Source organism: Orbicella franksi, chromosome 2 (assembly GCF_964199315.1).
Source record: "Orbicella franksi chromosome 2, jaOrbFran1.1, whole genome shotgun sequence".
Taxonomy (NCBI): domain Eukaryota; kingdom Metazoa; phylum Cnidaria; class Anthozoa; order Scleractinia; family Merulinidae; genus Orbicella; species Orbicella franksi.
This window is the reverse complement of record NC_138146.1, coordinates 12,291,096-12,303,389: the sequence shown is the minus strand read 5'-3', so window position 1 is coordinate 12,303,389 and position 12,294 is coordinate 12,291,096. Positions and strand designations below refer to the sequence as shown.

The window sequence follows — 12,294 nt, the reverse complement described above, 5'->3', positions numbered from 1 at the left end:
ACATCGTATTTTGTTCAATAAGCAATTCTTCTGGTTCATTTTGAACAGGTCAGACATGAGGCATATGTTTGGTCCTATGCCACCAGAAGTAACTAAAGTGAGAGAGGTAGGAAATACAATGAAAACACTTTGTAAATGGTTTATTCAACAAGAAGATAGATTATACTGTAGGTTGACCTTAAGCATACACATTTAGAAAATATCCTAAAGAAAATAGGTGCACTGATTGGTTTAAAATCGTGCATGAGCACGAGCACAAGTACAAGCTGTTGACGTACAGTGTAATGATGACATGAGCAAAGAGAATTTACATTTTGATGAACAAAGTGAACAGCTTATTTTTCTTTTTTTTGTCTCGATATTTTCTAAAAACAAGTTCTCTGTTTCTATTGAGTTTTAGCATAAATCTACCAGCATTCTATCATGAATGCCATTCTCTGATTGGCTACGCTACTCACTATCTATTCTGTTATAGATAGTGGTGTTTTTGAATTGTCTGTGAAGAGGATTGAGATTAAGTTTTGAACAACTAGTAGGTTTATGCTAAAACAATTACACATTTGCTCTCGATTTCCATGCATGACAGTTGACAAGGGCGCAGCCTGAGTCAACTATCACAGGATAGAAATCTTGAGTTCATAATCTTATTGCTTAATAGAATTATTCCTGAAAGTTTGGGAGAATTCGAAAAAGCTGTGGAAACACTTGCCTAACAGCTCTTGTTCCCACAGCATTTCTTGTTCTCCCAAATTTTCACTCATGTTTCTATAACTAGATAGAAACACATACATGTTTTCTATTTCGTAAAGAGTGTGAAGTTTGATCTCCTTGAATGTTAAAGAAGATATTTTGGGTTGCTTTATTTAAAGGAAAATGTCAGCAGCACATTTAAACGAAGAAGCCATATTCAGAAGTGTATCCTTTTTCAAATGAAACTACTTGCTGACTGATAGCAATAGGGGTAACCTTGGTAAATTTGATGAGATTATAAAGGTACATAGTTATGGAGATTCCTAGGTTACAGTAGCTTCAAGATATCAGGGATAAAACTACATTTGTATAGTGTAACAAATCCAAGGGAAATGAGTTCAAGTTACATGTATCACAAGGCTAGAGAAAGCAAGGGATAGAGAAATCAGGATTCCATTACCAATTGTAAACTTCGAAAACTAAACTTCAAATTTATTTGCCTATTTGGAGTTAGTTGTTTGTCTATTCGTTCTTGTATTTTGGTATTGAACTCACTAAACTAAACTAAACTAAGCTAAGCTAAACTAAGCTAAGCTAAGCTAAGCTGAGCTAAGCTAAGCTAAGCTAAGCTAAGCTAAGCTAAGCTAAGCTAAGCTAAGCTACACTACACTAAGCTAAGCTAAGCTACACTAAACTAAACTAAACTAAACTAAACTATATTAAACTAAACTAAACTACATGTAAACTAAACTAAACTAAACTAAACTAAACTAAACTAAACTAAACTAAACTTAACTAAACTAAACTAAACTAAACTAAACTTAACTTAACTTAACTTAACTAAACTTAACTAAACTAAACTAAACTAAACTAAACTAAACTAAACTAAACTAAACTAAACTAAACTAAACTAAACTAAACTAAACTAAACTAAACTAAACTAAACTAAACTAAACTAAACTAAAACTAAAACTAAAACTAAAACTAAAACTAAACTAAACTAAGCTAAACTAACCTAATTCACTTGTATCTTCGCCATCTACTGGTATACTACAAACTCACAACATGACCAGCTCCCAGTTGGCTTGATAGCTCAGTTGGTAGAGCACTGCACTGGTATTGTAGAGGTCATGGTTTCGAATCCCCTTCAAGCCTGAAAAAAAAATTAAAACAAGACAAAATTAGAAAAATTGGAAAATTTAATAATTTTACAACTCCTAAGTTGTGTACGTAACTGATGATCAATCATGTCTTCATACATTGCATGACTAACATAGTTTGGCTCTGTTGACTCATCTTCAATATTTTAACTAAAAAATGGGAAACCTTGCAGACGTACATGCAGCAATTTTTGAACCTCAGGGTATTTTTCAAGAGGCTTAATCTCCAAAACAGTATAAGAGGAAATTACATGTAATTCTAATTCTGTTAGTAATTTCTGACATAAAGTAACTCATTATCTTACTGCAGTAAAAATTTGAAAAAAGTCCGTTATTAGGAAGAATTCTGTGTCATAACAGTTACTCTGTCAGTATAACAATGTTTTTCACTATGATTTGTTCCTTTCTGCTCTCTTCTTCTCTGCGTTACACATTTTGGCACTTCTAGAACTTCACAGTATTTGAACATAGAGTATACTTATTGTATACATCTAGTACACAGTTACTGTTTTCTTTCAGATTCATGTAGCCTAATATAATGTTATAATATTAAGCGGCCTCCCTTGGGGAAATGGGGGGTATCTGCTTAATTAGGGTTAGATAGAAATTAGCCAGAGGCTTGGTAGAAACATCATGGTTCATTGAAATGCAAACAGGCTTAAAGGTGATGTGGAATCCTATGAAGGCAATCAATAATAAAATGTGTTTTTGAATATTTTTGTCACTGGTCACTTTCCATTTTGGACTCTTATCTGTCACCAGCTGCTCCAAAACAAAGCTAAAATGTGTGTATTCAATTTTGGATGTCAATTAATAGGTGAGAGCACAATAGAAAACCCTCATCAGGATGTCTTAAAGGTGGCTGCAGCCACTTAATAGGAGTTTTGTTTAGAGTATTTTACTGAGAACAATTTTGGGACTTAGTTAACTAGTTGCTTAACAGGGGGTGGCTGATGAACAGTTGGCTGCTGAATAGAAGTTTGATTATAGCTACAGGTATTGACTGGTAGATGCAAAAAATATTGTGACAGACTACCACTGACTTTGCACTTACATGTAACAAAGTATATGAAATGTACATGTAACATTTCTTGACTATGACATCAGCACTTCATCTGTTAGATGAGGCCATTGCCACTCCACGGCAACCACTGCATACAGCATCTTCTCTTTTGAGAACAGCTAACACTCCAACTCCACTTCGACAACAGGCAACTTCAACCTCACGACTCAGGCACAGTGCATGTATGTATAATGTAATTGTACATGTATATTGTACAGCTATTTCGGTAAACATTGTCTGATGAAAACATCAAGCCTACACAACAAGACTAAAGGGTCGTTTAGTTTTCATTGGAATGTTACATATATAATTTCTTTGTATTTTTGCATGTGAAGTATTAGCAAGGTTACATTAGAGTTTCGATTATGAGACCATTTTTGTGTAGCTTTTCTTCTCACTGATAGATGTCTTTTAGTTAAAAATTGTTTTAAAATTTATGTTGGTGAAAAGAACATGGATCTGTTGTTTCTTTTGCTTTACTGTGCCTTTCAATAATATGCAAAGTCTGTTCAATCAATGGTTTGATGTTTTGCCACCTTTAATCATCTTAGCACACCTCTTAGAAACAGAAGTTTACTTCAACAAGTTCAAAAGGTCATGTCTGTGGGCTTTGATTGGAAAAGAGCGATCCATTTTGTTTTATTCAAATTCTGTATTTTAAGGTTCGTGGGTTGGTTGTTACATGTATCATTTTATTATGATTGATGGCAGCTAAAGACACAATCCTTTCTTGGTTATGAACTTCAGAGTTGATGTGTTATGGAAAGGCACAGAAATAGCTTCTCCAGACTTGCATAAAACATTAAGAAAACCACCTGGTTTAAAAAATTGTGCCACAATGCATTGCTTAGCATACATACTGATTGGGTCATCCGATTATTAACTATTTTGCTTAATATGCAAATTCAATAATTAATTTCCAGCACTATGTAAGGTGATTTTTTCAGTGATTTGTTCAGCATTAAGAAATATTATTTTTGTGGTTGAAAGTGGCTTCCCTATTTATGTGGCACATTGTTGTGTATCTTTTTCTAGGGCTTTTTTGCCATTGTAGTTTATTGCTGTTTAAACCATTCACTTTGATTTGATTATGCAGCAATTATTAGGTGTGATATAAAACTTCAAGGAAATGAAAAAATTAGTTTGTCTAGATCAGTCACAAACCATACTTCAAACATTAATTTTTTCCTCCCCAAAACTTTGCTGTTACACTGTAACATTTATCATCATTAACACACTGCAACCTTTTACCTTTGGAAATTTGAGCATAAAGCTGTGTGATGTGAATTTACTAATGATGTAAAACCACAACTGAGAAACGTTTATTTACTGTTTTGAAATGTAGACACTCCAAGTGGTACTTCCTCAGTTGCAGACACTGATCTTACTACTCAGGTAAACAGAATGTCCAGTTATAAGAGCCTGGATTTTTACTCAACATACATGTAGCGGGCAGGCAGGCCTTCTCTTCACTGTGACTCTACAATTGTACCAAAGTCATGCAAGTTCTGTGTTTCAGTGATTCTCAGCACTACTGGCACTACATTTTCTCCATTTTTGTATCTACATGTAGGACATTTCCTTTGCTAGTGAGGGAATCCCTCATGGACCATTATCATCTCGACCACCACCAATATCTGGCTACACCACTCTGGTAAATCTGAGGCTTTTGAATTAAGTTGATTTAGATTCCTGAAGAGCTAAGATTAATTTTTTTTTGCACCTGTTTCCCTGCAGGGTTCACTATCATTTATGGAAGACAGTGGATTAAGCCAACCTTTAACACCCAGTAAACCACTTGCTCCTGCTGTTGAGGTAACTTCCATCAGCTTTGTTTCTTTTAGTACCAAACTGTTGTTCAATGTACAGGACACCTGGGTAACACATGAAGTGGTTCCAGTCAAGGAGTGTGACAATGGTCTTGATAATTATGTTGTCAGTAGTTGAGAAATTCACATTCATTGGGTATTATTCAGGTGTGCATGCATGTCAAATAACATTGTATTTAGGCTTGGTGTTGATTGACCATTATGATTTGTTGTTGCTATAAGTGTATTGCACTCTTTGCCACTCACTGATGCACTTTTCTGAATTTGAATATAGGATTTATTACCTGGAAGTGTTGTGGAGTTATCTCAATTAACTGAAAATGTCAGTATTTTGACAGAAAAGGATCCTGTGATTGCAGGTCAGTGGAGTGTTTAGATTTTGGTTTATTTGTATTTCAACAGCATTGTATTAAATGTAATGGTACATGGGAGACAAATGCATACGAAACTCAATTTTAATCTGGTTTATGATGGTCAGCCGCATACAGTACATGTAGGTATAACTTTCATGCAGTTTGAGATGAGGTGTTCCTCTTCAAATACTTTGATAAAAGTGGCCTGCAAAGTTTTTCTTGGATGACTATTTTAAAAATGGAGGTCACCAAAATTCAAAGTGTTGAATAACAGACCATTGAGCACTGTATATGATTAGCTGTGACACAAGAGATGCTCCAAAACATGCTGGAATTCCGTGGGTACATGTAAGTGTGGGTAGTTTTCTGTGATGCTAAGTAATATAAGACTTATTGGTGGAATTTGGTAATTAATATGTAATAATACATGTATATGATGCAGGTATTGTATTTCATATTCAGTAAAAATAATTGGTTTGTTTAATCTACAGCCAGTTCCAGCTTGTTTGAAGAATTTATGAGTGCCTTTACATCCTTTCCTGACACAAGGCATATTTTTGATGTGTTAGCCAGATATGAAAAGGTAATAGCTTGATGGGTTGACTGAGTAAGGTCAGTGTGTTTTGGAAAAAATCTATCCATATTTCATGCTGACAGGACTAACTGCAGCAATTTAATTCTCAAGTGCACTTTCCTTAACTTATGCAGTAGAACCTTACGGTGTGACCATCTCTCATAAGCAACCATCCGTGTAAGCAACCATTTTTTCCAAAATGCCAACCTATTTTTCCCATCAGATCACTATATACATGTATGGTCAGAATGTTTTGTAAGTAACACGTGCCAACTGCTGTAAACAACTGATTTTAAGGTTGAGAGTTTAAAACTTACTTTCTCATTGCGTTAAACCTCTGGTAAGTGACTGGTGTCTTGACACAGACATTTACCTGACTTGTGGATATATACACTTTCACAGTAGCAGTAGATTAACAGTAATCTTAAGAAATAACCAGTCAATCAGTTCAGTCACAGGTCTTACAAAACCAGCTTGGTTAATGAATGCACTGGTTCATGGAAATAGCAGTCTTCTAACACTACAGCTCAAATTGCTTAACACCTACACCCTCAGCTTTTGGACGGACTGTTTGTACATGTAACAACCCACTTAGACTTGATTGTACATGAACATTTTAGAAGACGCATACATGCATATATATATTATGCTCTATTTCTTTTAGGCATGTAGGCAGCAACTGCGAGTTCTTAACGGTTTGATAAGACAATCAACACCAGGAAAAGCCAAGTAGGTGCATTCATGTTATGTGCAACAACATAATGCAAGAAGTTGGTAACTGAGTAGGATTTTACAACTTTGACAGATAGTGGTCTTGGACAAAGATTAGAGGATTCCAGATGCCACTGTGCCTGCTTGGCAATCAAATTTTAGGTTTACCTTAACAAAAAATAAGTAAAAATAGTTAACAGACTAATTAACAACAATTATTAGATTATGAGCTTGAGATTTCTATTTAAACATGGTGTTTCTGTTGAGGAACTATCGGCTGATAGTTGCCCTGCAGAAATTTGATGTTCTTAAAACAAATATGCTAGTTAGTGCAGAGTGCACCATTGGGATGGTTTTGGGGGCTGCCTGCCACTAAGGCATTAAGTCATTAAGGTGCTATGGCACTAAGGTGTAAACTTTAATGTTTGTTTAATTAATTAATTAATTTCAATTAATTAATTAGTCTAGAGGCAAGGAAGTGGTACAGGTGGGGTGGGAAAGGTACATGTGTACTCTACATAAAACATGTTCCATCGCCGTCACTTGGATATGAACATTGCAAAGCTATATATTTGTTTCAGGTAACCCCTTGCTCTCCTTGTGGTACCATTCTCTTTAAAACAAAACTAATTTGCTCTAAACTCATGCGTAGATTACTTAGTGCTCGGGGCTTCTATATTAGGTGGAGGATACATTGCATACAGAATCACGTACAAATGTTGACTGGTTTTCCTTATGGTAGGACTCAACATGTAAGACGCATGCGTTCTAGTATCGTTAGTGTTATACACTATCTTTCCACATGGTATTTTATATGTCATGTCATGTGACCAAGGACGGCAGTTATTTTTCAGGTAGCGCCAATTGTCCCTTTTTATTGCTAAAGTGAAATGTTACTCTGGCTGCGTAACTTTTAGAATTACACACAGGTCAGTTCAACAAATGTCATCTGCTGTTTTCAATCTACAATAGTGTGTTTGTCAGGGTTCAAATGTATTACTTCTCCTTAGCGGCTTGTTTATTTCTTGCCTTAATGGTGTCTGTAAGACAGACCAGAAAGTTCCCAAGTTAGTGGCTTTAATACTCCGCAAATTGTAAATTTGTGACAAAAGAAACCAGGAAAGTGCTCAAATATTGACGCAGACTCCGTGGCACCTAATGAAAGCACAAATTAATTTAATCAGTCTTTAAGGAGACTCATTCATATTGGCCAAGTAGCGCTGTTTATCTTCAATACTTTTTTTTGAAACGCTTCTCAGCCATCAATATTGTTGTGTGTTAATTTTGAATTGTTTTATCGTTAACAACAAAGGTGGCAACAGAAAAAGAAATTGTTTCTTGTTCATCAGTAGGAAAATTTGCATTTTAGTAAAACAACATTGTTCCTGTTCCGTTTCTTCATCACTACATCAGATATTTAAATTTCTTTCATTTATCTCCAAAAAACAAGCACATCTTCCATGTGTTTTGGAGAAAACAGGGGTTTCATGTTACATGCCTATGTGAGGAAAACAAACGTATCAAGTTATAAAGTTGGCGTGAAGAGCTAACTTGTCACGTTTGCTGCTTCAACGTATTATTGAATTTAAAATGAATGAAAATTAACGTAAAACACCAGTAGTAATTTGTATGTAATTTTTGGACCTTGAATGAAAATACAACCTTGAAACATACACACTGCTAAGGGGAAAATCCCTAGCAGACTACCAAGGTAGACACAAACTGAAAGCGAACTGAGCAGGGGTGAGTACTTATGGGACTACCATGCATGAGCTATCAATTGCACTCTGCACTATCTGAGATTGTCTCACTAGTTTTAAGAACATCAAATTTCCAAGGGGCAACTATTAGAATGATAGTTCTGAGACATAAACACTCTATTGTGGAGTCTTTATTGTTCACCACTAAATTTTCTTCTGCGTGCCAATTCAAAACCGTATTGAATTATTTTCAAATTTTTTGGATGAAAGCTGTGAAAGCCAAACGTAAAATTTGAAAAAGAAAACAGAACAAAACCCACTTAATACAATTTCAGTTGTTTATTTTCTAGAAGGTCGTATGTTTACAGAAACATTTTCATGGACAAGTACTATCTATCCAGGTATTTTCCTCGGACGGACACTATGGGCTGATAGTGTCTCTCCATGGATGAACACTATTGCGTCACGTGATCAATTTAAAGCAATAAGAATCGGAGAAAATTTAGTGGCAACTTATAAGAGGTGATAGTTGATGAGGCCAAAGGCCGCGCTTATTAGTTTCTTTAAAGAGGTACTGTGATGAAAATCACATCTTTCCTATCGCAGCCATTTTAAAACATAAACAAGTAGCCTGTGTAAGAAGAAAAATGCTGTTTACTATATTCAAATATCTCTTTTCATTCCAGAGATATTCAAGTTTTTAAAATATGCAAATTAGTCCAGTGATGACATCATACACTCAACCAAATTTTGATCAAATATGAGGAAAAAAGATATCTGAGCCAATTTGTATCAGAAATGTTTGATACTTTGCAGTAAGATTCTACTAAATGTGCTCCAAAATATGAGCTTAACAGTTTCGTTTCCATGGCAACATACTTGGTTCTAGACCTCCCCAATATTAAGGGCATTTCTGGCCACCTTTGTGTTCCATTTTTGATATTTGCAAATGGTGCCTTGTGTGCTTGATCTAGCAAGCATATCAATATGTTAGCTCAAGTTTGTGGCCTTTTTTAATGTTTTACGAGCTGAAAATCACTAATGTATTAAAATCAAGTGGGTGGGGACTGGAAAAGAGTGAGTTGCCTTGGGAACAGAATTTTTATAGCCATAGGTGTGTTTCATGCAGAACTATTAGCCTACCAAGTTTCAATGGTCTGCGCTGCAAAGTGACCAAGATAGCTCTATTTATATACTTGATGTAAAATTGGGTTGAGTGTATGACGTCATCAGTCATCTCATTTGGATATTTTACACATTTTTCAAACTTAAATATCTCCGGAAATAATGCAGATATTTGCAAACGGTGAATGGCATTTTTATTCTTTCATGGAATTCTATGTGATACACATAAAATATCAAGGGGCAAAAATTTGATCATAGCACCACTTTAAAAAAATGCGAGTGTTTTTTAATTCTAGAAACCGTGAATGTCCTTTTTCAGTCTTCTCAGGAATTTAATTATCCTTTTGTTTTTAAATGTTCTTTCAAAACTTGAGAGAAACGAGAAAACGTTGAAATTTTATTGACCACACCAAGCCACTGAACACTAATGGCTGATAGTGTGCAGTGGCTCATCCAATTGGATTGCAGCATTTGCATTAGTGTTTAAGTAGAATTCTTCTAATTTCAAATAGTTGTATACGTTGTCCCTGTATGTACATCTCCATCATTCCATGTGTGCGTATACCACACAGTATTAGTCTGTAATTTACAAATGTCTACCAAAATGAATCCAGCTAGGTAGACATGACAGTTCTTGACTGACCTTACAAATCATCTGTCCTCATTGCACCATGGGACGCACAAGGCCTTGACCCTACAAATAATTGTTATTAATTTATGTATATTATTTTGTTTGGTTCCTGATGTTGGATAAGAGCTGATATGTTGAGGCCAGTATGGTATTTCAAAATTTCAAGCATATCTCAACAGGAACAAGTTTATTAGTACAAGTTTGTTGCAAAATAGTTGAAATGTCATTAACAGTTTTTTTGTTGTTAATTATTGTACTAGATTTTCTAAACAAGCAGATATATTATACCTCATTTCTCAAGAAAGTTACACTTGGAGACTTGTTGGCTCATTATACAGGCAAGTAAAATGTGCATGTTTTAGTTAAAAATGTATTCTAGGTCAGAATGATATCAACCTAAGTTAATTTGTTTCAACCTAGGTTAAATTTTTCAGACCATTTTTTCTTTCACTTTTTGGGGCAAAAAAATTAAGGCTTGAGGGAAAATTTTTAACACAAATATTAGCCAAAGAAATATAAGACGTTTCCACATTGTTGGATGTCATTGCCAAATAAATGTGTAGTTTAGTTTTTACATTATAAGAGGATCTACAACTATGTGCATAACATAATTTCCTAATAGTCACATGTTTCTTATCACATAACATATTTTGCCACCTTATGCTCATAATTGTAGACCTTTTATAATGGAAAAACTTCAGCTACACATTTACTCTACAATGACATCTAAGATGTCGAAACGTTGTATATTTCTTTCGCTAATATTTGTGTTTGAAACCTTTTGGGGTGTTCTTAAAAAGAACACTACACACACCATCCACTTCCCTTTGTCCCTAACCCTACCCTGCCAGGATCCCATATCAACCCCCCACTCTTTTTTCAGTGTGTACACACCTACAATTGTGGACAAAAGTCTTTGGGACACTTATGTAATGTAATGAATTATCTGTGTTTTACAACTGAAGTTTGAAAAAAGCACTGCTATCCTTTTAAGAATGTATTGCTGTTCCTCCTCTCCTCCCAATACAATGTTGAAACTCAGGAGAAATTGCAGGTTCTAGTTGTCAACATTGTATGTGGGGTGGGGGGATAAGTTGGGCAGGTGAAGTGGTATTCACATCTGGCATGTGTGCAAAAGTGCCAAAAGTGCAAATTTGTCTCAAGACCGTACTTTTGTCAATGATTGTAGATTTGAATATCTGATTTCTGACTTGGTAGTCCACCTTCACTCCCCCAGGCTAAAGTCAAATAAAGTTCTACTTCCTTCCTTCCTTCCCTCCTGCCTGCCTGCCTTCTTATTTAGCTCCTTCTCTCAACACATTATGGACTGAAATCTAGAGAAGAAAGACGTGAAGGGTTGATTGAAGCAACGAGCAATGTACTGTCTGCTGCATGTGTTATGTTTGCCTACTGTTATTTTCAATAAAGTTGAATTAATAAATTCATCATGCTACTTTGAGAGGGTCATTTCTGTTGGAATGTACCAACAACTGTTTTTTATTGTATACTTACATGTTATTGTAATATTGTAATCTGATTTTTTTGGTTTGTTTTTATCTTGTGCATGTTTGTTGTTGTAGTGATCGTCTTCAGAATGGAATAAGCGATGATGAAGCCATGCTTACAAATTTCGTGGTATGTATGTAATGTTGTAGAACTGTTGTTGATGATATTTTGTACAGTGTTTTGTCAAGCTTCTTGTCCAGAGCTGAAAAATTTGTACAACCCAGTAGTTGCCTAGACTAGAGTACTCACAGGTAATCAAAGAACAGTAACAACTTTGAATTTGGTTTAAATTGCAACCTGCAAAAGTGGTCAAACTATATAACTGCAGCATGTACAGAAAAGGTCATGATGCCTTTGACATGTAAAAATACAACACTCTTGTTCCATTGTGTATTCTTTTTTACAGGGAAGAAACTGGAGTGAAAAGAAGATTACGAATAATTTGTATGAAAGAGAGGCCACTACTAGGCAAAACCAGGTGTGTGTGTATGTGGAGACAAAATGTTATATCTACATGTATCATACGTGAAGTTTTCAAGTTAGTGATCAAACTTCTTGTCATAGAGATGCACCGTCAGTAAAAAAATAATGAACACAAGAGCATGGACATTATTAGTTTTAAGGTATAGACAGCAATACTCTTTAAAACTGCTCTATTTGCAAAAATTGCTAGCTGGAATGTTACAAATTGCTGTACATTTAGGGAGCGTGAACAGATGTATATATCACAAAGGCAGAATTTAAAGCAGTATTTGTAATAATTTGTCAGTTTTTCAATTTTCTTTTATCTGGTGTTCATTATGTTAACCAGTGTCCACATATTTCAGTTTAAAATCCTACATGATATTATGTATCTTCCCTTTTTCATATTTCTATGTAACATTACATTTTATTAAAAAATTATTTATTCCAATTCCAAGTCATTATATATCAAAGTTGATGTTGTGACCTC

General features: G+C 34.9%; 1 protein-coding gene across 1 annotated transcript in view; it reads left to right on the top strand.

Annotated features, from left to right (window-relative positions):
• LOC145479958 (nuclear pore complex protein Nup107-like) overlaps window positions 1–12,294 on the top strand; it is a 37,085-nt gene that overhangs the window by 6,474 nt on the left and 18,317 nt on the right. The window contains exons 3-14 of the mRNA XM_081458436.1: window positions 49–106; window positions 870–915; window positions 2,958–3,095; window positions 4,259–4,308; window positions 4,487–4,567; window positions 4,651–4,728; window positions 5,017–5,101; window positions 5,587–5,678; window positions 6,334–6,398; window positions 10,097–10,174; window positions 11,417–11,471; window positions 11,749–11,820. Of these exons, the coding sequence (XP_081314562.1) occupies window positions 49–106; window positions 870–915; window positions 2,958–3,095; window positions 4,259–4,308; window positions 4,487–4,567; window positions 4,651–4,728; window positions 5,017–5,101; window positions 5,587–5,678; window positions 6,334–6,398; window positions 10,097–10,174; window positions 11,417–11,471; window positions 11,749–11,820 (898 nt within the window). The remainder of the gene's footprint in view (window positions 1–48; window positions 107–869; window positions 916–2,957; window positions 3,096–4,258; window positions 4,309–4,486; window positions 4,568–4,650; window positions 4,729–5,016; window positions 5,102–5,586; window positions 5,679–6,333; window positions 6,399–10,096; window positions 10,175–11,416; window positions 11,472–11,748; window positions 11,821–12,294) is intronic.